General features: G+C 39.1%; 1 protein-coding gene across 1 annotated transcript in view; it reads right to left on the bottom strand.

Moving 5' to 3' along the window:
- The window catches only part of EFHC1 (EF-hand domain containing 1), a 67,773-nt gene that overhangs the window by 6,128 nt on the left and 35,298 nt on the right, over positions 1 to 26,347 (bottom strand). Inside the window, exons 8-9 of the mRNA XM_040473758.1 lie at positions 19,484 to 19,697; positions 18,943 to 19,090 (exon numbers count right to left, since the gene is read on the bottom strand). Coding sequence (XP_040329692.1) covers positions 18,943 to 19,090; positions 19,484 to 19,697 — 362 coding nt within the window. The remainder of the gene's footprint in view (positions 1 to 18,942; positions 19,091 to 19,483; positions 19,698 to 26,347) is intronic.

Below are 26,347 nucleotides of genomic sequence, written 5' to 3'. Positions count from 1 at the left end.
AAATCATTGTTGCACTATGTGCTAACTAGGATGTAAATTAAAAAAATGACAGTTAAAGGAAAGAAAAATTAATACCAGTCCTTCTCAAACTCTCCAAAAAATATATATATATATGTGTGTGTATGTATGTGTGTGTGTGTGTGTGTATATATATATATATAATATATATATACATATATTATATATATATATATATATATATATATGGAGAAGGAAACACTTCCAAACTTATTTTATGAGGCCATTATTACCCTGATACCAAAGCCAGTCAAGGTCCCTTAAAGAAAATTACACACCAATATCTTTGGTGAACATGGATTCAAAAATATTCAACAAAACACTAGCAAACCAAATTCAACAGCACATTAAAAGGATCATACACCATGATCAAATGGTAATTATCCTTTTTATGCAATGATGGTGCAACATACACAAGTCAGTAAATGTGATATACCACATTAACAGAATGAAGAATAAAAATCACGCATACATGGTCAACTAATCTTTGACAAGGGTGCCAAGAATACACAATGGAGAAAGGACAGTCTCTTTAATAAATGGTGCTGGCAAAACTGAGTATCCACAGGCAAAAGAATGAAAATGGATCTCGATTTAAGATAACAAAAATTAATTCAAAATGGATTGAAGACTTAAACATAAGACCTGGAACTGTAAAACTCTTAGAAGTAAACAAAGGAAAGCTCTTTGACATTGGTTTTGGCAATGATTTTTTGGATAGGACACCAAAAGCACAGTCAACAAAAGTAAAAACAAATAGAACTATTTCAAACTAAAAACCTTTTGCACAGCAAAAGGAATAATCAACAAAATGACAAGGTAATCTATGAAATGGGAGAAAATATTTACAAGCTGTCTTAGTCTGTTCAGGGTACTATAACAAAATACCAGAGACTAGGTAGCTTATAAACAACCAAAATTTATTTCTCACAATTATGGAGGCTAAAAGCCCAAGATCATGGCACCACAGATTCCACATGGTGGCTAGGGAAGGCTCTCTCTTTGGTTCAGAGACAGTATCTTCTCATTGTGTCCTCATGGTATAAGGGGGCTAGCAAGTTCTCTGGGGCCTCTTTTATACAAGCACTAATCCCATCCATAGGACTCTCATGACCTAATCGCCTTCCAGAGGCGATTAAGAGTTCCAGATGAACTCTTAATATGGATCAAGATATCAACACATAGGGGCGCCTGGGTGGCTCAGTTGGTTAAACCTCCAGATTTGGCTCAGGTCATGATCTCCCAGTCTGTGGATTCGAGCCCCACATCAGGCTCTGTACTGACAGCTCAGAGTCTGGAGCTTGCTTCGGATTCTGTCTCTCTCTCTCTCTCTCTGCCCCTTCCCCACTCACACTCTGTCTCTTTCTCTCTCAAAAATAAACATTAAAAAATTTTTTTTTAGTATCAACATATAAATTCTGAGAGGACACAAACATTCAGACCATGGCACAAACCATATATCTGATAAGGGATTAATAGCTAAAGTATATAAGGAACTCATACAACTCAATAGCAAAAATGAATGAATGAATAAATAAATAAATAAACAATCCAGTTAAAACATGGGCAAAAGACCTGGATAGACATTTTCCCAAAAAGGATATACAAATGCTAAGAGGCACATGAGAAAGTGCTCAACCTCACTAATTATGAGGGAAATGTAAATCAAAACCACAATAAGATATAACACCTGTTAAGATGGTTATCATCAAAAAGACAGATAACAACTTGGAGAGGATGTGGAGAAAAGGGAACTCTTGTACATTCCCATTGGGAATGTAAATTAGTACAGCCATTATGGAAATGTTATGGAATTGCCTCAAAAAATTAAAAATAGAACTATCACAGGATCTAGCAATCCCATTTCTGGATATGTATCTGATATCCAGATACATCTGGATGTATCTGTATCCATGATACATCTGGATATGTATCTCCAGGGCCTCAAGGAGACATCTGCAGTGCCATATTTACTGCAGCATTATTCACAATAGCCAAGATATGAAAATAACCTAAGTGTCCAACAATGGATGAATAGATTTTAAAAATGTGACACATATATAAAAAACATGGCCCAATAGAATATTATTCAGACATAAAAAGAAGGAAATCCTGCCCTTTGTGACAACACAGATGAATTGGAAGGATATTGTGCTTAGTGAAATAACCCAGAGAAAGACAAATACTGTATAATCTCATTTATATGTGGAATCTAAAAAAAGTTGCACTCATAGAAACCGAGTAGAAGGTGGTTACCAGGGGCTGGGGGAAAGGTGATGTTGGTCAAAGGGTTAAAAAAAAAATTCAATAACAAGACGAATAAGTTCTGGAGGTCTAATTGTGACTATTATCAATAATACTGTACCATATACTTGCTGTTTGCTATGAGATCTTCAACATTCCCACCACACACACACACAAATAAATGGTAGCCAGGTAAGGTGATGGATATGTTAATTAACTTGATTGTGGTAGTCATTCACAATGTATATCAAATATACACTTATACCTCAATAAAATTGGGGGAGGGGGGAAGTAGTATGATGAATTTGGAGCCAAGTTCCAGGAAGACTGGTCTGGTAATAGTATGTGAAGTGGATTAAGGGAAAAAGAGAATGGACGTGGGAAGGTAAGTTGGGAGGTACTGTGGAGGCCTAGGTAAGCAGTGATGGGAGCATGGCAGACATCAGTGGTCCCCTGTTCAATATTCACCCTCTCCCTTTCCTAACAGAGCCTTTATTTTGTTTGGAGCAGCAGTAAAAAGTGGCTCTATGATGCAGCCCAGACAATGAGATGTCAGCAGAACTTGCTAGGTGGGGCTCCTGGATAAGCCCTTTAAAAACAGGAAAGACGTGGTGAGATTGGCTGTTCAGTCTTTTACCCTTTGTCCTTCCCCTTCTTCCTGCCTGGACTATAATGCAGTGCTAGAGATGGAACGTTCATTTTGTGGCCACAGGGTGAAAAGCAGGAGGACTAAAGCTACTACTTGCTAAGGGTGTCTGAGAAGAGAGAAAAAAACATCGAGTCTCTGTTGGCATTGCAAAGCCACCACACGGGCTCTGGAGTGCTTCCCTCCAGATGTCCTGTTACAGGTTAAGCTAATGTAAATTTGTTTTTGTTGTTGTTGTTATGTGTGGACAAATGCAGCTCCTAACTGACTGAGTGCTTTAGATTAGGAAATGGTGGGGAGAATGAAAAGGAGAAGTCAGAGGCAAGACATATCATAGAATAAAAGAATTTAGCTTATTGAATATAGTGCAAAACAAAAGAGGTCAAGAGAATCTCAAAGATTTCAAACAAAGATAAATGGAACACTGATGTGATTAAGAGAAAGCAGGCAATTAACAATTATGGCTTGCCTCCTGTGTGTGCAGACACTATGCTGGCACTTGACATATGTTATTACAACACGCTGTTATCACAACTTTATGAGACACACACAGAAAGAAGGAAGAGCAGTTGTGCTATAAAGTTGGAAACAACAATGGCGTTTTTTCTTGTACAAATTGTGAGGTGCTGTGGTTCACCTGGATGAAGACACACTGAACAGGTCAACAGGAATCTAGAACTAGCGTCAGGAGAGTGGTTGGAATGGAGAGCAACTTGTTTAGACACTGTGCAACGAGGTGAGAGGAGACTGTCAGGCTTTAGAAAAAGCAAACAAGAGGACCAAAAATAGGACCTTGAGAAATACCAACCTAGTAGACAAAAAAGTAGCAAAAAGATACAAAGAATAGAATTCCAGAAGTAGCAGGGGTATCAGAGACTCTGACTTTCTAGAACTCATAAGAGGGTTTCAAAAAGGGGGCTCACCTCATCCTATGGATATACCTAGAAAACACCCACATCAGTGTAAACCCAAAAAAAGACCCAAAGGGTGGCAGTATAGATCTCCACAGCTAAATGTAGAGAAGAGGCCACATTAAAGAGGGTAGGAAGGTTAGAGACATGGTCAGCAGCCAAAGAGACCCACAAGACTGTCCATGGGAGGGAGGGACTCCAGCAGTGTGGAGAGAAGAGAGAAGCAGACCCTACATGAGGTACCCCAGGCAAAGGGGACTCACATGGGGAAGATGAATCCCCACAACATTTGGTTTTCAACACTAGAGAGGCTTAACAATCAATAAGGCTTAACACCTGGGACTTTAAAAATCAGCAGCTTGGCTCTGGGAGAGCCAGGAGGGCAATAGGAAACTGAGTCTACGCCCCTAAAGAGACAGCACAACAAACAGCCGCACCAAGATACAGCATAGAAGCATGTTTGGGGAAGAAAAAAAAAAAAAGGCTGGGGGTATAGAGGAGAGAGATTTGTTTACTAATCTCAGAGTGTGTGCTGGAGGGGCAGGGATCTTTGGCAGACTTCTTTAAGAACAAAAGAGTAGGTACCATCCCCCCCCTACCCCCACACCTAGACAACAAGGACACCTGGGGGAACCAGGGCAGTATGAAGACTCTCCACCTAGCTTGCTACCAGTGCACTCTGTTTACAGGTTCTCCTGTGGACGTGACATACCCCTCCTCCATCCAGGACCAGGCGAGAGTTCTCCCCCTGCTGGGTGCAGGTCCCCTTATACAGAAGACCAGCATGGACTTTGCTGGCACTGCACAACCTGCCCCCATGGTCTTCTGGGGACCTGCTCCCTACAGCCTGACCTGGGCAGGAGTCCATCCAAAGTGGTGCCACCAGCCAGCCAGTGCACAAGAAGCCCTGAGAGAGTCCAGCACCACTCCAAAGTGACTCTGCCCCAGGGAGAGGGGAAGATAACTGCACACACTATTTGAGTGCACTGGGGGCAGACACGTGATCTGACTGCAGACCCTGCCCACCAACAAAAGCTTCTCAGTGGAAAACACAGAAAGAGTGCCCTACAGTCCAGTGCTATTGCATCCTTGGCAAATGCCTGGTCTGACTCAACTCAAGTCCCAGGGGGCCCCAGACTTTCACTAACACCACAGGGACCAAACACTGCCATTGCCCACAATGGGAAAAAGCCACTGCGGACAACTGGACTGAAGGCAAATGCGGCTTAGCCATAACAGGAGGGCCCATGCAACCCACATAGGAGACAGCCCTGAAGCGTCAGGTTCTGGTGAACAGGGGACACAGCACTGCAGGACACTCCACGACCTCTTCTTCATAAAGCCACTACTTTCAAGAGCAGGAGTTGTAGCTGACTTTTCTAACACATAGAAACAGACACAGAGAGAAAAAATGAGACAGAACAATATGTTCCAAATGAAACAACAGGACAAAATCACAGCAAGAGAGCTAAACAAAACAGAGATAAGTAATATGCCTGAGAGAGAACCTGAAGACATGCTCATAAAGATACTCACTGAACTTGAGTGGATGACTTCAGTAAGACCCTCGACTAAGAGATAGAAAACATAAAAAGGAACTAATCACAGATGAAGAACTCACTAACTGAAATTAAAAATATACTAGAGGGAATAAATACTAGGCCTGAGGAAACAGAAGAATGGATCAGTGACCTGAAGGACAGAGTAATGGAGAGCAATCAAGCTGAACAGGAGAGAGAAAAAAGAATAACAAAAAATAAAAACAGATTAAGGGAATGCAACAACGCCATCAAACATAATAACATTCACATTATAGGGATTCCAGAAGGGGAAGAGAGAGAAAACGTGGTAGAAAATGTACCTGAAGAAGAGCTGAAAACTTCCTGAATCTGGGGAAGGAAACAGAAATCCAGACCCAGGAGGCACAGAGAGCCCCAACAAAATCAACCTAAACAGGTCCACACCTGGGCACATAGTAATTTAAATAGCAGAAAGTAATGATAAAGAGAGAATCTCAAAAGCAGCATGAGAAAAGAAACTAGTTACATACAAAGGAACCCCTATAAAGCTATCAGCTAATATTTTAGCAGAAATTTTGCAGGCCAAAGTGCTGAAAGAAAAAAGCCTGCAGTCAAGAATACTCTATGCAGCAAGGTTATCATTCATAATAGAAAGAGTAATAAATAGTTTTTCAGACAAACAAAAGTGAAAAGAATTCATCGCAGCTAAACCAGACCTGCAAGAAATGTTAAACCGGATGCTTTGAATGGAAGTGAAAGCCCATAAGAAGGATTAAGAAAAGTAGGGAGCACTAAAGAAGTAAAATTAAGCATATCTATAAAATCAGTCAAGGGATTAAAAAAAGATAAAAGGATGTAAATTATGACACCATATATCTAGTCATGAAGGGAAGAGGAGCAAAAATTTAGTGCTTTTAGGATGGGTTTCAAATTTAAGTGAACATCAACTTAATATACACTGCTATAGGCAGAAGATGTTACAATCTTAATAGTAGCCACAAATCAAAAACTGGTAATAGATATTCAAACAATGAAGAGAAATGAATCCAACTACATCACTAAAGAAAGCCAGCAAACTATGAGAGAAGAGAGATGGACTATGTTCCAATCAAAAGACATAGGGTTATGGAATGGATAAAAAAGCAAGACCATCTATATGTTGCCTATATGACTCATTTCAGATCTAAAGACACCTGCAGATTGAAAGTGAAGGGACGGAAAAGCATTAATCATGCAAATGGCAGTGAAAAGAAAGCCAGGGTCACAATACTTAGACAAAATACACTTTGAAACAAAGGGAACAATCCAACAAGAAGACATAACAATTGTAAATATGTGCACTTAATACGGGAGTACCCAAATACATAAAGCAGTTAATAACAAACATAGAGGAAGTGAATGATAGTAATGCAGTAATAGTAAGGGACTTTAATACCCCACTTACGTCAATGGACAAATCATCCAAACAGAAAATCAACAAAGAAACAGTGGCTTTGAATAACACACTGGACCAGATGATTTAAGAGTACTCAGAACATTCCATCCTAAAACAGCAGATTACACATTCTTTTCAAGTGCACATGGAATGTTCTCCAGAATAGACCATATATTAGGCCACAAAACTAGTGTCAACAAATTAAAAAAGACTGAAGTCATACCATGAATCTTTTGTGACCACAACACTATGAAGCTAGAAATCAACTGCGCATGCGTGTGCGCGCGCACACACACACAAGTCTGGAAAGAACACAAATACATGAAGGCTAAATAGCATGCTACTATGAATGAGTCAACCAAGAAATCAAGAGGAAATCAAAAAGACATGAGATGAATGAAAACAATGGTCCAGTATCTTTAGGATGCAGCATAAGTGGTTCTAAGAGGAAAGATTATAGCAATATAGGCCTACCTCAAGAAGTAAGAGAAATCTCAAATAATCAAACTAACCTAGAAATACCTAGGAAAAGAAGAACAAACAAAACCCCAAACCAGTAAAAGTAAATAATAAATATTAGAGCAGAAATAAACAAAATAGAAACTAAAAAAAAACCCCAAAAAACAAAAAAATGAAACAAACCCAAAACAATAGAACAGTACAATGATACCAGGAGCTGGTTCTTTGAAAAGACCAACAAAATTGACAAGCCTGTAGCCAGACTCATAAAAAAATTTAAAAAATAAAAAAAGAACTGAAACCATAAATGAGAAATAATTGACACCACACAAATTCAAAGGACTGTAAAGGTATATAGTTTTTTTATAATATTCTGACAAACTAGACAGCCTAGAAGAAAAAGACAAATTCCTAGAAACATAACCTCCCAAAACTGAATCAGGAAGAAACTGAAAATTTGAACAGACTGATTTCCAGCAATAAAATAGAATCAGTAATCAAAAAACTCCTAACGGGTGCCTGGGTGATTCAGTCCGTTAAAGTTCTGACTGCAGCTCAGCTCATGATCGCATGGTCTGTGAGTTCAAACCCTGCATTGGGCTCTGTGCTGACAGCTCAGAGCCTGGAGCCTGCTTCCGAGTCTGTGTCTCCTTCTCCTTTCTGCCCCAGCCCCACTCATGCTCTGTCTCTCCTCTGTCTCTCAAAAATGAATAAATGTTAAAAAAAATATTTTAATTACAAAAAAAAACTCCCAACAAATAAAAGTCGAGGACCAGATGGCTTTACAGGTAAATTCTACCAAATATTTAAAGACTTAATACCTATTGTTCTCTAACTATTCCAAGAAATAAAACAGGAAGGAAAGCTGTCAAATTCATTCTATGAGGCCAGCATTACCCTGATACCAAAACCAGATAAAGACATTACAAAAAAAGAGCAGGCCAGTATCTCTGATGAGCATAGATGCAAAATTCCTCAACAAAGTATTAGGAAACCAAATCCAACAATACATTAAAAAAATAATTCACCACAATCAAGCGGACCCCAGGATGCAAGGCTGATTCAATATACACAAATCGACAAGATACATTACATCTGTAAGAGAAAGGATAAAAACTATGTGATCATTTCAATAGATGCAGTAAAAACATATGATAAAATACAACATCAATGCATGACAAAAACCCTCAACAAAGTAGAGACAGAGGGAACATACTTTAACATAATAAAGGCCATATATGAAAAGCACACAACTAACATCATACTCAATGGTGAAGAACTGAGAGCTTTTCCCCTAAGATCAAGGATGTTCACTGTCACCACTTTTATTCAACATAGTACTGAAAGTCCTAGCCACAGCAATAAGAGAAAAGAATAAATGGCAACCAAATTGGTAAGGAAGAAGTAAAACTGTCACTATGTGCAGATGACATGATATAGAAAACCCCAAAGACTCCACCCAAAAACCCCTAGAACTGATAAATGAATTTGGTAAGGTCACAGGATACAAAATCAATAGACAGAAATCCATTCCATTTCTATACACTAATAATGAAGTAGCTGAAAGAGAAATTAAGAAAATAGTTCCATTTACAATTGTACCAAAAATAATAAAATACCTAGGAATAAACTTAACCAAGGAGGTGAACCTGTACTCTAAAAACTATAAAACACTGATGAAAGAAATTGAAGATGACACAAACAAATGGAAAGCTATTCCATGTTTGTGGACTGGGAGAACAAACACTGTTAAAAATGTCCATACTACGCAAAGCAATTTATACATTTAAATCCCTATCCCTAAATTTATACATTGCAATCCCTATCAAAATACCAAGAGTATTTTTCACAGAAGTAGAATATTCCTAAAATCTGTGTGGAACCACAAAGGACCCCAATAGCCAAAGAAAGCTTAAAAAAGAAAAAACTGGAGGTATCACAATCCCAGATTTCAAGACATACTACAAAGCTGTAATAATCAAAGCAGTATGGTACTGGCACAAAAATAGACACATAGATCAATGGAACAGAACAGAGAGCCCAGAAATAAACCCACAATAATATGGTCAATTAATCTTTGACAAAGGAGACAAGAATATACAATACGAGGGCAACTGGGTGGTTCAGTCAGGTAAGTATCCAACTCTTGATTTTGGCTCAGGTCATGATCTCACAGTTTGTGAGATCAAGCACTGCATCAGGCTCTGCACTGACAGCATGGAGCCTGCTTGAGATTCTCCCTCTCCCTCTCTCTGCCCTCCTGTGCTCACTCTCTCTCTCAAAATAAATAACTTAAAAAAAAAAAGAATACGCAGGGGATGCCTAGGTGGGTCAGTTGGTTAAGGGCCGGACTTCAGCTCAGGTCATGATCTCATGGTTCATGGGTTCGAGCCCCGTAACAGGCTCTGTGCTGACAGCTCAGAGCCTGGAGCCTGCTTCAAAATTCTGTGTCTCCCTCTCTTTCTGCCCCTCCCCCACTCACACTCTATGTCTCTCTCTCAAAATTAAATAAACATTACAAAAAAAGAATATGCAATGTGAAAAAGATAATCTCTTCAATAAATGGTGCTGGGAAACTGGATAGCTACATGAAAAATAAAAAAAAATAAAAAACTCAAAATGTGTTAAAGACCTAAATGTGAGACCTGAAACCATAAAAATCCTAGAAGAGAGCATAGGCAGTAATTTCTTTGACATCAGCCATAGCAACATTTTTCTAGATAAGTCTCCTGAGGGAAGGGAAACAAAAGCAAAAATTAACTATTGAGACTATATCAAAGTAAAAAAGCTTCTGCACAGCACACAATTGGCAAAACTAAAAGACAACCTACCAAATGGGAGAAGAGATTTGTAAATGCCACACCCAATAAAGGGTTAGCATCTAAAGAACTTATACAAGTCAACACCAAAAAAGTAAATAATCTAATTAAAAATAGGTAGGAGAGGGGCACCCAGGCAGCTCAGTTGGTTAAGTGTCCAACTTCAGCTCAGGTAATGATCTCACAGTTTGTGAGTTCAAGTCCCGCATCGGGATCTGTGCTGACAGCTCAGAGCCTGGAGCCTGCTTCCGATTCTGCGTCTCTTTCTCTCTCTGCCCCTCCCCAACATGTGCTCTGTCTCTGTCTCTCAAAAATAAACAAAAATGTAAAAAAAAAAAAAAAAAAAAAAAGTTAAAAAAAAATAGGTAGAAGATATGAACAAACATTTGTCCGAAGAAGATATCCATGTGTCCAAGAAACACATGAAAAGATACTCATTATCTTTTTTGAGAGAAATGCAAATCAGAACCATAATGAGATATCACCTCACACCTATCAATATGGCTAAGATAAAAAACCCAAGAAACAACAAGAATTGGCAAGGATGTATAGAAAAAGGAACACTCATGCACTGTTGGTGGGACTGCAAACTGGTGCAGCCATGTGGACAACATACAGTATGAAGTTTTCTCAAAAAATTAAAAAAAAGAATTACCATATGATGTAGTAACTCCAGTTCTGGGTATTTACCCAAAGAACATGAAAACAGGAATTTGAAAAGATTTAGGGACCCCTATGTTTATTACATAATTATTTACAGCAGCCAAATCATGGAAATTGTGTCCATTGATAGATGAATGGATAAAGAAAGTGTGGTATACACACACATATACACACACACAATGGAATATTAGCCATAAAAAATAATGAAATTTTGCCATTTGCAACAACATGGATGGAGCTAGGGAGTATAATGCAAGTGAAATAAGAGACAAACACCATATGATTTCATTCATATGTGGAATTTAACAAAACAAATGAACAAAGAAAAAAAGACACCAAAAAATGACTTTTAAATTTAGAGAACTGGTTACCAGAGGGGAGGTGGGGGGCATGGGTAAAATAGGTAAAGGGGATTAAGAGTACACTTATTGTGATAAACACTGAGTAATGTATAGAATAGGTGAATATATTATTATACACTTGAAACTAATACAACACTATGTTAAAAAATTTTAAAGATAGTCTCTTCGGCAAATGGTGCTGGAAAAACTGGACAGCGACATGCAGTAAAATGAACCTGGACCACTTTCTTACATCATATACAAAAATAAACTCAAAATAGATGAAAGACCTAAATAAATGTAAGACAGGAAGCCATAAAAATCCTCAAGGAGAAAGCAGGCAAAAACCTCTTTGACCTTGGCCGCAGCAATTTCTTACTCAACACATCTCAGGAGGCAAGGGAAACAAAAGCAAAAGTAAACAATTGGGACCTCATCAAAATAAAAAGCAAAGGAAATAATCAGCAAAACTAAAAGGCAACCGACACTATGGGAGAAGATATTTGCAAATGACCTATCAGATAAAGGGTTAGTATCCAAAATCTATAAAGAACTTCTCGAGCTCAACACCCAAACAACAAATAATCCAGTGAAGAAATGGGCAAAAGACATGAATAGACACTTCTCCAAAGAAGACATCCAGATGGCCAACCGACAAATGAAAAAATGCTCAACATCACTCATCATCGGAGAAATACAAATCAAAACCACAATGAATGAGATACCACCTCACACCTGTCAGAAGGGCTACAATTAACAACTCAGACAACAATAGATGTTGGCGAGGATGCAGAGAAAGAGGATCTCTTTTGCATTGCTGGTGGGAATGCAAACTGGTGCAGCCACTCTGGAAAACAGTATAGAGGTTCCTCAAAAAATCAAAAATAGAACTACTCTACGACCCAGGAATTGCACTACTATGTATTTATCCAAGGGACACAGGTGCTGTTTCAAAGAAACACATGCACCACATGCAATGTTTATAGCAGCACTATCAACAACAGCCAAAGAATGGAAAGAGCCCAAATGTCCATCAATGGATGAATGGATAAAAAAGATGTGGTGTATACACACACACACACACACACACACACACACACACACACACACACACAATGGAGTATTACTCGGCAATCAAAAAGAAGGAAATCTTGACATTTGCAAGTACATGGATGGAACTAGAGGGTAATATGCTAAATGAAATCAGTCAGAGAAAGACAAATATCATCTGACTTCACTTATATGAGGACTTTAAGATAGAAAACAGATGAACATAAGGGAAGGGACGTAATAATAATATAAAAACAGGGAGGGGGATAAAACAGAAGAGACTCATAAATATGGAGAACAAACTGAGGGTTACTGGAGGAGTTGTGGGAGGGAGGATGGGCTAAATGGGTAAGGGGCATTAAAGAATCTACTCCTAAAAAAAAAAAAAAAAAGAATCTACTCCTGATATCATTGTTGCACTATATGCTAACTTGGATATAAATTAAAAAAATGAAATGGTAAAAAAAAAATTTTAATAAAACAAGGTAATGGAATTAAAAAAGGAAGGGGTGATGGCAAAGAGTAACTTACATGTAGATCAAACAAGGCTTACCACTAGACCAGGGACTTGGCAAACTACAACAGTTCAACACCAACCTGCTGCCTGTTCTTCTAAATAAAGTCTAATTGGTGTACAGCCACACCTTAATTTACAAATTGTCTATGACAGCTTTCACTCTGTAAGGGCAGAGTTGAGTGGTTCCAACAGAGATGGTATGGCCCACAAAGCCTAATCTATTTACTACCTACTCTCTCATATATTTTCCTGAGCATTTATGAAGGTCTGGCACAGCACGCAAGCTCAAATATCTGTTGAGTTGATGAATAAATGAGAAAAGACCATTAGATATGGAAATAATTGACGACCTTCAAGAAAGCAACTTATGAAGCATGGATTCTGAAGCAGTCAGAAAGGAGGTGGTTACATACCCAAAACAAAAGAAATAAACTTGGAGAAATGGGAGCTACTTATCTTTGACAAGAAGGTAAAGAGAAGATGAATGACAGCTTGGAAACTTTCTAAGGTGAAGAATGGGAAAATTGAACTTACCTTGCATCATTTGGTCTCATATTTGAGACCAACTGCAAAGTGAATATGGAAGAGCTTGGGGTACAAAGAAAACAGAAAAAAAAAAAGAGAGAGAGAGAGAATATTTGATCATGTCTGTATAGGAAACGTGGCTGGAAGTGAAAAAGGATGAAAAAGATCACAGTGAGCAGGGGAGGAGTGTCCTCATGAAAATGAAGAGCACAAATGGGGATGTTAATTAATAACATATAAATGCATGGAGATTTCCTGTAGAGGGGTGGATTTATGAGCATTTGTTTTTGCAACAAGGACCCAAAACCCAAAAAAAGCTTCAGATAAAGTCAATAATTCTCTGTGCACTTTTTAATTTTCTGGCTCTGAGAAAGCAAATGGCTAACCAAGGGCGCCTGGGTGGCTCAGACTGTTGAGCGTCCAGCCCTTGATACCAACTCAGGTCATGATCTCACAGTTTGAGATCAAGCCACGCAGAGAGCCTGCTTGGGATCTCTCTCTCCCTTTCTCTCTGCCTCTACCTGGGTCACGCTCTCTCAAAATAAACTTAAAAAAAAAAAAAAAAAAAAAAAAAAAGGCTAACTCCTAATTTTATCATCCTATGATTGACACTTGACATAAGAAGTACTCAGGTCTGACAAGTACTCAAGATCCCCTTTCATTATTCTTGGTGATTAGTCAAATAAAGGATTTGTATCCCCTTAGAGTGGGTTCTTTCCCAGATGGGAGGAGTTAGGAGCCAAAGACAGAACGGATAGAAGACAGGGAAGATGCGATGCCTGGCTTCATATCACCTTCAAGCATTTTCTGGCCCATTACAATAGAAGAGAGGGAAGATGAGGGTCAAAACAGGATAGCAATGGAACTCTAACCCAGAACTTGAATTTGAGTTTCTTTTTATTTTCATTGGTATCTTACCCTAAGGGCCACACATTATCTTTTTCTCAGAAAAAAAAAAAAAAAAAAAAAAAAAAAGATTCTCCTGATAGTATGCCTAAGCAAGAAGCCTTCCAGTGTTGCTGGTATTTGCACAGATAAAGGCAAATCACAGAAAAAACTTCTGAGAAGTACTTGAATTAGATAGATGACCACGAATCTCCCCCCAGCCCTTAATGCTGCCCAGTCACCAAACAGTGCTTGTCCAGTCCATGCACCCTCCCGCTTCCTAGACAGCTGTTGTCTTTCATTAGGCCTGTTACATTTGTTTCACTTTTTTACAACTCCGGAAGTAAGATGCATTTTTTTGATTGATGGTGAATAACAATTATAATTGCCAGTTCATTTCTTAGATCAAATAATGCTATGCATTTATTTTCATTTTATTTTTATATTTATTTTATCAATATAGTCAATAGAATGGTGCATTTCACAGCTTCTCCTCTCTCCCCATACCTCCAACATGTCCCCATCCTTACTCTTCCTGTGACATGACTGCTCTGAAAATGGCACACTGAGAAGGGCCCCTCAACCATGTTCATCCACCTTCCAGATGCTGCACCCACACTGTCCATCTTCCTACCTACTGCCATAGATCAAGGTTTCAAAGAGTAATCCCAGGACTCCTGGAAGCTCTATTCTCATAATACTACTAAACCAATATTATTTGCTTTTTAACTTTTGTTTTCTCACAAATGCACAATGGAGTTTTCCAAAGATTACATGACCAATGGTAACACAGCAGTCTGAATACAGAAGCAGATGAAAACCCAGCTGTCGTCTATTAATAAAGTCACACATTAAAGAGATTTGCAGAAATGTAAAACAATGCCGCTCTTCTATTTTTCTGTTTGGAAAATATAGTCATTAAAAAAATTATTTACTTTGAGAGAAAGAGAGAGAGAGAGAGAGAGATCATGCACAGGGGAGAGGCAAAGAGAGAGAATCCCAAGGAGGTTCCGTGCTATCAGCACAGAGCCCAATGCAGGGGTTGATCCCACAAGCCATGGGATCATGACCCGAAACCAAGAGTCAAACACTTAATTGACTGAGCCACCCAGGTGCCTCTGGAAAATGTAGTTACTTTTAATAAAATATTGTTGTCTGTGTTAACATGAAATGGGTTTATTATTTTTAAAAAAAACTAATAAATATTTAAAAATTTCTCAGATATAAGTTTCAATATGGTGAATATCAATAGATGAAAACCACACGAACAAAAACTCTTTGTGGTCCTCACTAATTTTTAGCAGCATACAGGTGCTCTGAGACCAGAAAGTTTGAGAACAAGTGCCAGAGATGAATGCTTGGTGCTTCTGTCTCCACCAGGTACTGAGTCCCATCCTCTGGCCCATTCTCCACAAAGCTCCCCACTCACACATTTGTCAGTTTCCCTTTCTGCAAACTCATTCCCATTTATGTACAAATAGGCTGTTATTTATTTTATCTTAAAAATAAACAAAAACCTTCCCTGTTGACTCTAGTTCCTCTGACTGCCCAGGTTTCCTCCCCTTTACAGCAAACTTCCTCAAAAGAGTTGTCCATAATTCCAGGGTCTCAAATTCCTCTCCTTCCATTCTCTCTTATATCCCCTCCCATCAGGTTCTCCTGCCCTTCCCATTCTACTGAAACTCCCACTTGGATCCCCCTACATTGCTACATCCCCATTTGACACAATGAATCATTCTGTCTTCCTTGATATATAGTAGGCTCTCCCTTTGCAAGGTTCAGATATGCATGAATTTCAGTTGCCACTGTTGAGTTAAATGACCCAGTCCCTTAACAACATGGTTCAAATTTCAGTGACCACAGTGTATTGACTGTGAGGAACTGCACAAAGCACAAACTCACTGTCAGGCTGGTCACTGTACTAATCACCACACAAACAACACATGCACGTCGATCAGTGACCATCATTGCACTTTTTTCAAAGTGTGTCAGTGACTGGCCACTGAGTATCTATTTTTCTGCTCACAGATAGATGGCAAAATGTATATTTGAAATGTATCATTGAAAAGGAAATGGGCCAAGAAAAGTGGAAGTGAAGCAAAGACACAGAAAGTTCTAACACTGGAAGTAAACCTGGAATCTAACATAATGGAGGTACAGAAGTAGCTGACCAGGAAAATGGCCACCACCACCATTGGTGACTCTCAACGAGTGCACAGATGGGACAGGCAGCCCAAGGCCCAAATGTGGAGACTGGGTGCTTGGGATGGATAAGGATCTCCCAGATGCAGCGAGAAACTTCCCATTAAAAGAACTCTCAGAGGTACTTCATGGTCATTAAAAGAATAGGAGGAGATACTTTACCACATTGAAAGTGAAAATAATGTAATGTTGAAAGCTGATCCAAAATTAGAAAGGACTATGACAATCTGCCAGGGCATAGAAAAGACACTCATTCGCTCTGAACAAGGCAAGCACTGTTCAACCTAGTCTTGGCAAGTTTCGAGAGAGACCATCCCAAGCAGGTTCGGAGCCACCAATGCAGACAGCCCGATGCGGGGCTTGATCCCACAACCCTGGGATCATGACCTGAGCCAAAATCAAGAGTTGGACTCTCAACTGACTGAGTCACCCAGGCACCCTGGCAAGTGTTTTACAAAGAGGTAAAACACTTTAATTCTTAATGTTGCTAATGTTTTAAATCACAGTGTACCAAATAAAAACTGGTTTTACTATTTTTTTCATGTCCCTATACATTCATAACCATTCAGTGTCCCTATACATTCATGTTTTTTTCATGTTTTGACCGAAATTTTTACAGGTCACAGAACAACAGTAAATTTTCCCATTAATTATTAAGATTATTTTTGCATGGCTGTTTTTAGGGTCCCATGCCCTGTGCAAAGGGAGGGTGGCCTGCACTTCCTTCACCTGACTTCCAGGGTACCACACCCACTTCGTTTTCTTCCTGCCTCACTAGCTGTCCTTCCCAGTCTCCTCCCTCGATGCTTACTTTTGAAGGACCCAGAGCCTAGTCCTTGGAGCTATTTTCTTCATTTAAATGGACTCCCTTAGAGATTTCACCCAGTCCTGTGGCCTAAAACATCATCTATATGCCAAGAGCTTCCACATTTACATCTCCAGCCCAGACCTGAAACCCAGATTTATATATCCAAAGACCTGTTTGATATTTCTACCTGGATATCCAATAGTTACCTTAAACCTAGGGTATCTGTTAGAAGGTGGAGGAGGGTCAGTAAAGTATCCCCTGGAACAGAAAGGCACTTTAAGGCTGAAAAACAAAGTAAGCCGCTCCATACCATTTATATAGTTTCTTTTGGGGTAAGTTACTGACAGGGGGATCGGGTAGATGGATCCAGGTACTACCCAGCTATTCTCTGCCCCCATTCTCCATCCAGTTGGGACCTCAATCCCCAGCTTTCATGGAGCGAGGGGTATGGTGGTGAGGTCACAGGGTAGCTATCTAAAGTGCTACCATTTGTGCACCAAAGGATCTTTACTGGTTACCTAAAGCAGGCCTTCTGTGCCCCAGCCATCTCTACCGGCTACCTACAGTGGGGCCTTCTGTGTGCCAGCCAGCTCTACCAGTTACTGAAAGCAGGCCTTCTATGCACCACTTTAGGGAAGATCAGAACAAGTGTTGCTGCCGTCCAGTCAGGGCAGACGTTAACCACCACTGGGCCAGGAACACACCAGCCCCCAGCAGGGACTTTGTATGGGCACGAACAAGATGGTGGGCCAAAGATGGAGTCAGTGTTGTCAGAACTCCTACAATAACCAAAGCTGAAATCCTCCACCAACCAAAAAGAAAAAAAAAAAAAAAAAAAAAACCCTCCTTTACCCATAATGCACATCTTTCCCATCTCAGTTGATGGCAACTCCTTCCTTCCAGTTGCTCAGGACAAAAACCTTGCAGTCATTTTTAACCACTGTCTTAAATCCTTTATACAATCTGTCTGAAGTCCCATTGGCTCTACCTTCAAAATACATCCTGAATAAAAGCACTTTTCCCCACGTTCACTGACGCACCTGGTCACACATCGTCCCCTCTAGCCTGGATTGCTACCATATCATCCTAACTCATCTCCCTCCTGATCTAGTCTCAGCATAAGAGCCAGGGGGGTTCTTTCAAAACACATGTCAAATCTTGCCATTCCTTGACACAGAACCCCCCACAGTGGCTCTCCATGTCACTCAGAGAAAAGTCAACATTTTCCCAAAGACCCAGTGGGGCCTACCTGATCTAGTCCCCTGTTAGGTTCTAACCCCCCACCCCCTCCTCTCACTCCCCGGCTCCCATCTGCTTGCTTCTTGCCAGTACCCGAGGCAGGCTGGGCCTTCACACTTGCCATTCCCTCTTCCTGGATAGCTCCTCCCCCACATATCCACATACCTAACTCCTTTTCCTTCAAGTGTTTGCTCGCTGTCACCTTCTCTAGGTGTGCCAGCCTCCCCACAGCAACTGCAACCTACCACCACCCTCCAGAATCCTTATCCTCCTATTGTCCTCCACTTTTCCATACCACCCATAACCTACTGTGTTGTTTATTGGCTGTCTCCCTCCTACTGCTTATAAGGTCAACTCCATGCGAAGAGCAACTTCTCATCTATTCTGCTGACTGATAAAAAGCCCAAGGGCTTAGTGAGAATATCTGATGCCTACTAGGCCTTCAATAATTATTTGCTAAGTAAATGAAGTTGAAAAAGTTCTAAGTTTCTAGTTACGATAATGGACTCAGGAAGCCTTTTGCGTATGTCTAATAACTCCCATTTGGTGAGGGAAATCTGAAAATCTAAAATGTGATTACCCATCTATTTTACCAAGAAGTATTTCCTAAATATCTTATATGTGCCAAAGCCAAAGTGGACCCTAGACAGGCAAACATACTTTTCCAATTCCGGTGCAGGAGCTTCTCGCTTTTGAACACGGTTCTGAATGGACAAGAGTGCTTCTGGCGAATACTGGGCAGCATTGCTCTCCATGTACTTCAAAACATAGTCATCTGTATCAAGGATGATGAACCGGTGGCCAAACACTGGGGAGAGGGTAGAAATAGGCTTAGGTTGGTTATGCCTTTAATCATCCAATTAGGGGTAAAATAACACTGATCCTCCAATGAAAAATTCAGATAGGCATTTGTGAACTAGATGACTGAATTTTCAATAGTTCTCTAAACTAATATGCAGTAGTTTGCTCAGTTTGCTCAGGAAGTCAGGGCCTACATCCATAGCCTACAAATGCAACCAACTTCTAGTTAATTGATAAGGAAACAGATTAAGACACTGTATCACGATATATAAGCATACAAGCTTTATTTCAGCTGGAATATAGCCTACCTGCCTCTTACAAGAGTTAAATGAATTAAATTCCAACTAAGAAGAATCCATTCGCTTGGTGGGTAGGAAAGCTAAACCATGTTTAGACCTACCCTCAATCACAGCACCAATGAAGAAGTCAGTAGGGCCATAGTAGATGGGGTTTTCCACTGACGAGGACAGCTTAACAACTTTAGTGCTGCCAAGGTACTTGCCACCAATGATGCCAGAATTGCGAACAGGCGGCTCAAAGATACTGATCATGTCACTGGCTAGAAAATAAGAGAAGACAAATCGGCGGTCTTTGTCTTCTGGGATGGGAGAGTCCTAGAAAGGAGAAGAAAGGAAGTTATTATGAAGGTACATGATCTATCCAGATGCTCTAAACTTAAATATCTATAGGACTAGGTATAAAATATAAACCAAATATACAAAGTATAATATAAATGAACAGAGATGGGGGGCAAGGGGAGACTCTGGTAGCCTGGAATAGACATGACTCATTTAAAGGAGGCTGCTCCAGCTCAACTCTGGTTGCTGCCTTGTGGTAAAGTAGGCCCAATGTTGCTAGATTCTCCCAGTTTTCATGAGAAGACAGAAATCTGGGTGTTGTATGTAAGTGATGAATCACTAAATTCTACACCTGAAACTAATGTTACACTATATGTTAACTAACTAGAATTTAAATAAAAACTTGGAAAGAAAATAAAACTCCAGATTTTAAAAATGTTGACCTTAACTCTTTTAGAGCACCATGATGCGGGCCAAACAAAACATATGTGGGCTATATTCTGTCACAGGCTGCCCGCAGTTTGAGACCTCTTGGCTGACATTATGTTCAACTTCATGGACACTAAGATGATTATGCAAAGTTCAGTTCTTTAAACCAATCCATTTATATACATATTTTAAAAGTAAAACTGAAGAAAGGGAGAATCAGTAATAAAATGTCATAGAGCTGAAACTGATTCTGAGAAACTATCTTGTAGACAAGACTGTTCCTAAATCAAATCACTGAGGGTGATCACAGAACCCTAAGAAACAGATTGCAGATTGAACAGGCCTAAATGCAGACATGCTTATTCTTGACTGAAATCCTCTCCAATTTTAACTCAAGCACATACCTTCTCATTCACAACATGGAATTTCTTGTATATCAATTTCTCCTTTATCAAAGAAAGTCACTGGGTTTCTTCTTAGTAAAATAATTTCCTCCTACCATTCCCTAATCTAACAGTCTCCAAACCTTTTTGATACTCCTACAATGAAAAAATGTTTCAATATCCACAATATAGTTAATATAAAGCAAATCACATCACTCCTCTGCTCTCAAACCTCCAGAGGATTCCCATCACATTGAATAAAATATGAAGTTCTGAGCACGGCTACAGACAGGGCTATACTCAGGGGGTTACAGGAAGAACACCAATGGTTCACTCTGGCAGGACTATTTTAAAACTTAAAAAAATATATTTTTTAATTTTTATTTTGAACTAAGATGAGACTTAAAGTTGTATCAACAAAAGGGAATTTTCATATACCCCTCACCAAGCTTCCCCTAATATTAGCATCTTACACAATCACAGTACAATGGTCAAAGCCACAGTAATGGTAAACAGTAATGTACAATACTGTTAAATAAATTACTGTCCTTATTCAAATTTCTCCTGTTTTTCACTTATGTTCTTTTTCCGTTTCAGAATCCTATACAGGATCTCACGTTGCATTTAGCTGTTGTTTCTCTTCAGTCTCCTCCAAACTGTGATGGTTCCTCATTCTGTCTTTGTCTTTCATGACCTTGACACTTTTGAACCATAATGGTCAATTATTTTGGTGAATATCCCTTGTGCATCTCATTTTTGCACATTTGGCAAAAATACCACAGAAAAAAATGTCATGTCTTTCTCAGCATATCAAGTTCATGATATTGCCTTATCTTATTATTAGTGATGTTGACCGTGGTCACTTGGTTAAGAAGATACCTGCTGGGTTTCTCCCTTCTAAAGTTACATTTCCCTTTGCACTTGATAAATATCTTGAGGAACACACACTATGAAAATCCTGTTTCTCCTCAAAGGTTTTCCCTTTGATTTGAATTTAATTTTAGCATCCACTGAAGGATCTTATCTACGACAGTTATTGCTGTGATGGGTGTGTGCTTAGTGGTAATTTCTTATTGCCCTCTTCTCTCTGCATTTATTAACTGAAATTGTACTGTCCCTTTGAGGATGAGTATTGTATTGCTGATGTTTAGAATTACAGGTGTGTGATGACAGTAAGAAGATCAACTTTTGGTTTTATTTTTTAATTGTCTGCAGGCTTGTTACCTACATCCCTTGTTGCCTGCACCACGGGGGACTACTCCCACCACTCTAGCCCTTTGATCTTGTTAGGCCTCTGGTTGCACAGCTCTGAGCTTGTGCCTGACCCCATCTTCATGGCAATCTCTCTACCTTGCATTCCCTGTACACCACCTCTGCATCAGATGCAGTTCCCTCAGATATGCTACTGGTAGCTCCCTCGGTCATTCTTTCTGGTCATTCTCCTGTACTCTGTGGTCCCCCACCTCCCCCAGCATTTCCCTTATCTTCCAGTATAAATGAGCCCTTCCCCCATCACTCTGTCTCCAGCTTTTTTACAGAATATTTGTCTTGTTTTCCGCTGTACCCTCAATGCCCAGAACTATGCCAAGCCCAAAGTAGTTCTCTAATATTTGTTGAATGAATGAGTGAATGAATAATGCAACATATGTTCTTCTATATAAACATGTTCTGTGCACTACAAAGTACATGTAAAAATATCAGAGGCTATAAAATACATGCACTCATAATAAATTATAAACAGAGGTTGTAATATTTTCTTCACACCCCCATGGATTATATGCTGTCCCCAGGCTCGTTGGAAGGGCAAGCCTGCTGCCATGGAGACCACTGCTCAAGTTACGTCCTTGTGCTCTTCTCAAGCTTCCCCAAGTTTGTCAGTTAGCACTCCACTCTGAGCCCTGGATATTTCCCTAGCATATTTTTACTTAGGCACCAACTGCCTACCTGGGTTTATAGCATACTTGATTTCCTCAGAACATGTGCAGTATCTGTCTGAAATCAAGAGAACTTAATTGTATTTGTCTCTGATCACTGTGCCAACATACTTCCTTCTTGTGAATTTCTGTCTTTTCTTCTGGAGTCCCCATATTCTGAGGCCCCTCTTACTGTCAGGCACACTTCTTTCATCCTCCAGAGCTTTTGTGATGAACTAAATGAATACACCCTCTACTTCACTAACTAGGTCAGGGGAAAACCTTTGAAAATTACCATGACCAGAATACCATCTCTTTCTTCTTGCCCATGAGAAGATAACCACTACTTCTTTACTAATAGTTCTGCTGGTGTTCTTTTAAATCTGTATACACACACACACACACACACACACACACACACACACACACACACTTTACTGTGAAATACAATACAGAGAAACACTACAAAAAAGCCAAAAATGTACAGTTCAAAGAATTTTCATAAAGTATGAACAATGTGTAACCACCACCCAGATCAAGAAACAGAACATTGATGGAATCTGGAAAACCTCTCCAATCAACATCCTATCCCTCCCTAAATTTTTCTTTGCTTTGTTTTACTAGAAAGCTGGCATCCCTAAACAGTTCTGTTTTGCCTGTTTTTTTTAATCTTCATAAAAATGAAATTTTGTAACATGTATGTATTCTTTTGTCTCTGGATTATTTTAAATACTTTTTTTTTTAAGTTTATTTTTTGAGAGAGAGAGTGCAAGAATATGAGCGTGAGCAGGGGAGGAGCAGAGACAGAGGGGGACAGAGGATCCAAAGTGGGCTCCATCCTGACAGCAGAGAGCCTGACATGGGACTCAAACCCATGAACTGCGAGCATGACCTGAACTGAAGTTAGACGCTTAACCAACTGAGCCACCCAGGTGCCCCTTGTGTCTGGATTCTTACATTCCAAGTTATGTTTGTGTGATTTATCCTTGTTATTTGTAGCTATAGTTGATCCATTTTCATTGCTGAGCAGAATTCAAATTATTGTATAATATGCCATAATTTGTTTATCCAGTTTCCTATAGATGGACATTTAGGTCTATTTTTGGCTATCATGAATTATGCTGCTAAGGATATTCTTATTTTTTGGTGTGCGTGTAGTGTTCCATTTTGGCACAATCTAGTATACTTGATTATGCCAAACTGTTTTCCTAACTAAGTCACTAAAAGTAAGAGAATTCGTATTGTTTCATGTTCCCACCAATGTAATAATCCTGGTAGGTGAGTAGAGGCAATTCACTGCAGTTAGAATTTGTACTTCACTGATCACTAAAGAGGCTGTGTACCTTTCCTTAGGTTTGTTGGCTTTTTGGATATCCTGTTTCACGAAATAGTGGTTTCTGGTTCATTTAAAAAAATGATTTTAGACTCTTTATTATATGTTCTGGATATAAGTTCTTTGTTAATTTCTCTTTTTTTAAGTTTATTTATGTATTTTGAGAGAGAGAGATGAGAGAGAACGAACCCCAAGCAGCCACCCCTCTGTCAGCCCAGAGCCCAATGTGAGGCTCGATCTCACCAACTGATCACGACCTGAGCTGAAACCAAGAGTTGGACACTTAACTGACTGAGCCCCCCAGGTGCCCTGTTGATTTCTATAGTAACATCTTCTCCCACTCTGACCTTGCTCTTTTTACTCTCTTAATGGTGTTTTTTGAGGAACAGAAAATTTCCATCTTACTGGGTCAAATTTACCCATTTTTAAAACAATTACTGCTCTTTGTGTCCTGCTAAAAAAAAAATCTTTCCTTCCTACAAAGATTATATTATCATCAGGATGTTTGACTGCTTTGCCTTTTACATTTAAGTCTTCAATCCACCCAGAATTGATTCCTATTTTTGGTGTGAGGTAAGACAAAATTTTCTTCTTACTCCCCATATGGATATGGATATCTGATTGTTCTGATACCATTTATTGGAGACCTGCCCTTTCTAGCGCCTTCTGAAGGACCATATTTGTCATTTTTCTTAAGTGGGTGGGGGTCTGTTTCTCAGTTAATTTATTTGATTCCATGCTATAAATACCTATTGTTGTACCAATACCATATTGTCTTAATTACTTTATGTGACTTTTTAATATACTGTGGTATTTTGGAGAACAAATTCCACAGATCTTGTTCTCCAGTATCTTGGCTATTCTTGGTGCCTTGCATCTCCACACAAATTATAGAATCAATTTGCCAAGTTCTGCAAAAATAAAAACACTTTGGGATTTTGACTGCAATTGTTTTGAAACCATAGATCAACTTGTGGCAAATTATCTTTATAATACTGAATCTTTTAACTGGTGAACATGGTATGTCCCTTCATTTATTTAGGTCTTCTTTAATTTTCTCTCAATAATCTTTTTGGTATTAAACATGTTTTGTTTTATTCCTAGAAATATTTTTGAAGCTATGGTAAATGGCAATTTTCCAACTTTATTTTTTGTTGCCATTTATACATGGATTCTACTAATGTAGAATCTACACATAATGTAGATCCTTTGTGATTTTCCACATATATAATCCTTTATTTTAGATAATGATAATCTTCCTTTTTAATCCTCATACCTTTTATTTCTCTTATTGTTTTACTGCTCTTGCTAGGACCTCTAGTACAATGTTGAATAGAAGGGGTGATAGCAGTCTTACCTTGTTCCTAGTCTCAGAGAATACACACTCAACATTTCATCACTAAGTCTGCTGTTTGAATGAATACTTAGATTTTTGAAAAATACTCTTCATCAGACTAAGGAAATCCCCTTTTATACCCTACTTACGAAGAGTTTTGTTTTGAAGTCATAATAGGTGAATTTTATCAAATACTTTCCTGCGTTTAGTTTTATCCCTTTATTCCTGCAATAATTTTTCAAAACTGAAATACTCTGTTTCTTGTTCTCTGCTGAAGTCCTCAATCTTATCCTCTTTCTCCTTAAACACAGTAAATATTGTTTGTTTTTTAAGTTTGAGTTTGGAAACACCAGCATTTGAAGCTCCTGTGGATCTATTTCTATTGTCTATCGTTTGTGTTCATTTTTCTTCACGTCATCTTGCCTTGTGTCTGGACACCGTGTTATTAATATTGCTTTTTTGAATAAATGCCATATATTATATTTTTCACACTGTTTGTAGAAATAGTTCGAAGCTTATGATGATGCTATCTTCAAAGAACTTAATTTGCTTCTGCCAGACACCTGGGTCATTAGGTGTCTAGGATCACATTAATCTGATTTCTGGAACTGAGACACTTCAGGGACTGAGACAATTCAAAGCCAGACAATAGTCCCTTCAAGGATTATGCACTTAAAGTACAGAGGGTTTACCAGCTACTTCTGCATTTGATGGGCCCTACATTCCAATATTTGCCCTCGTAGGTGCTTCCACCGCAACCAGCACAATTCCCAGAGGAAAAATGGCTGCACCTCCCAGGCTCACCTCTCTGGTTTTCAATATTTCCGTGGTTTTTGCTCAATGATTCTTCACATCTTATTGTCTAGCACCTTCACACAGTAGTAAAGACACACACACACACACACACACACACACACACACACACACACAGGCACACACACCAATTCTTCTAGTTACTTTCAACAAGAGGGAAGTCCAAATTATCTAGTCTATCATTGCTAGAAATAGAAGTCTTCTACTGACTCTTCAAACTTTTGTGATATATCACATTTGCCCAGGTTATTTGTGAATATAGAACACTGCAGTCAATATAAATGTATTTTTTTCTTCTCACTTAGCAATATCTAACATTATTCATAGGAATTTTTGTAATCAATTATAGAATATAATAATTTTTCCATGATTTGCAGGCATGGGAGGTAAACTACAATTATGTAATTTACAAACTCACGTGAGCCCTTTTCCCTTCTCACAGATTAAGTGTTATACTGGTTCTTAATCAAAAGAATACC

Source organism: Herpailurus yagouaroundi, unplaced genomic scaffold (assembly GCF_014898765.1).
Source record: "Herpailurus yagouaroundi ecotype Mexico unplaced genomic scaffold, PumYag 139, whole genome shotgun sequence".
In the NCBI taxonomy this organism is placed as follows: domain Eukaryota; kingdom Metazoa; phylum Chordata; class Mammalia; order Carnivora; family Felidae; genus Herpailurus; species Herpailurus yagouaroundi.
The sequence above is the reverse complement of the archived record's forward strand: the minus strand, read 5'-3'. Positions and strand labels throughout refer to the sequence as shown.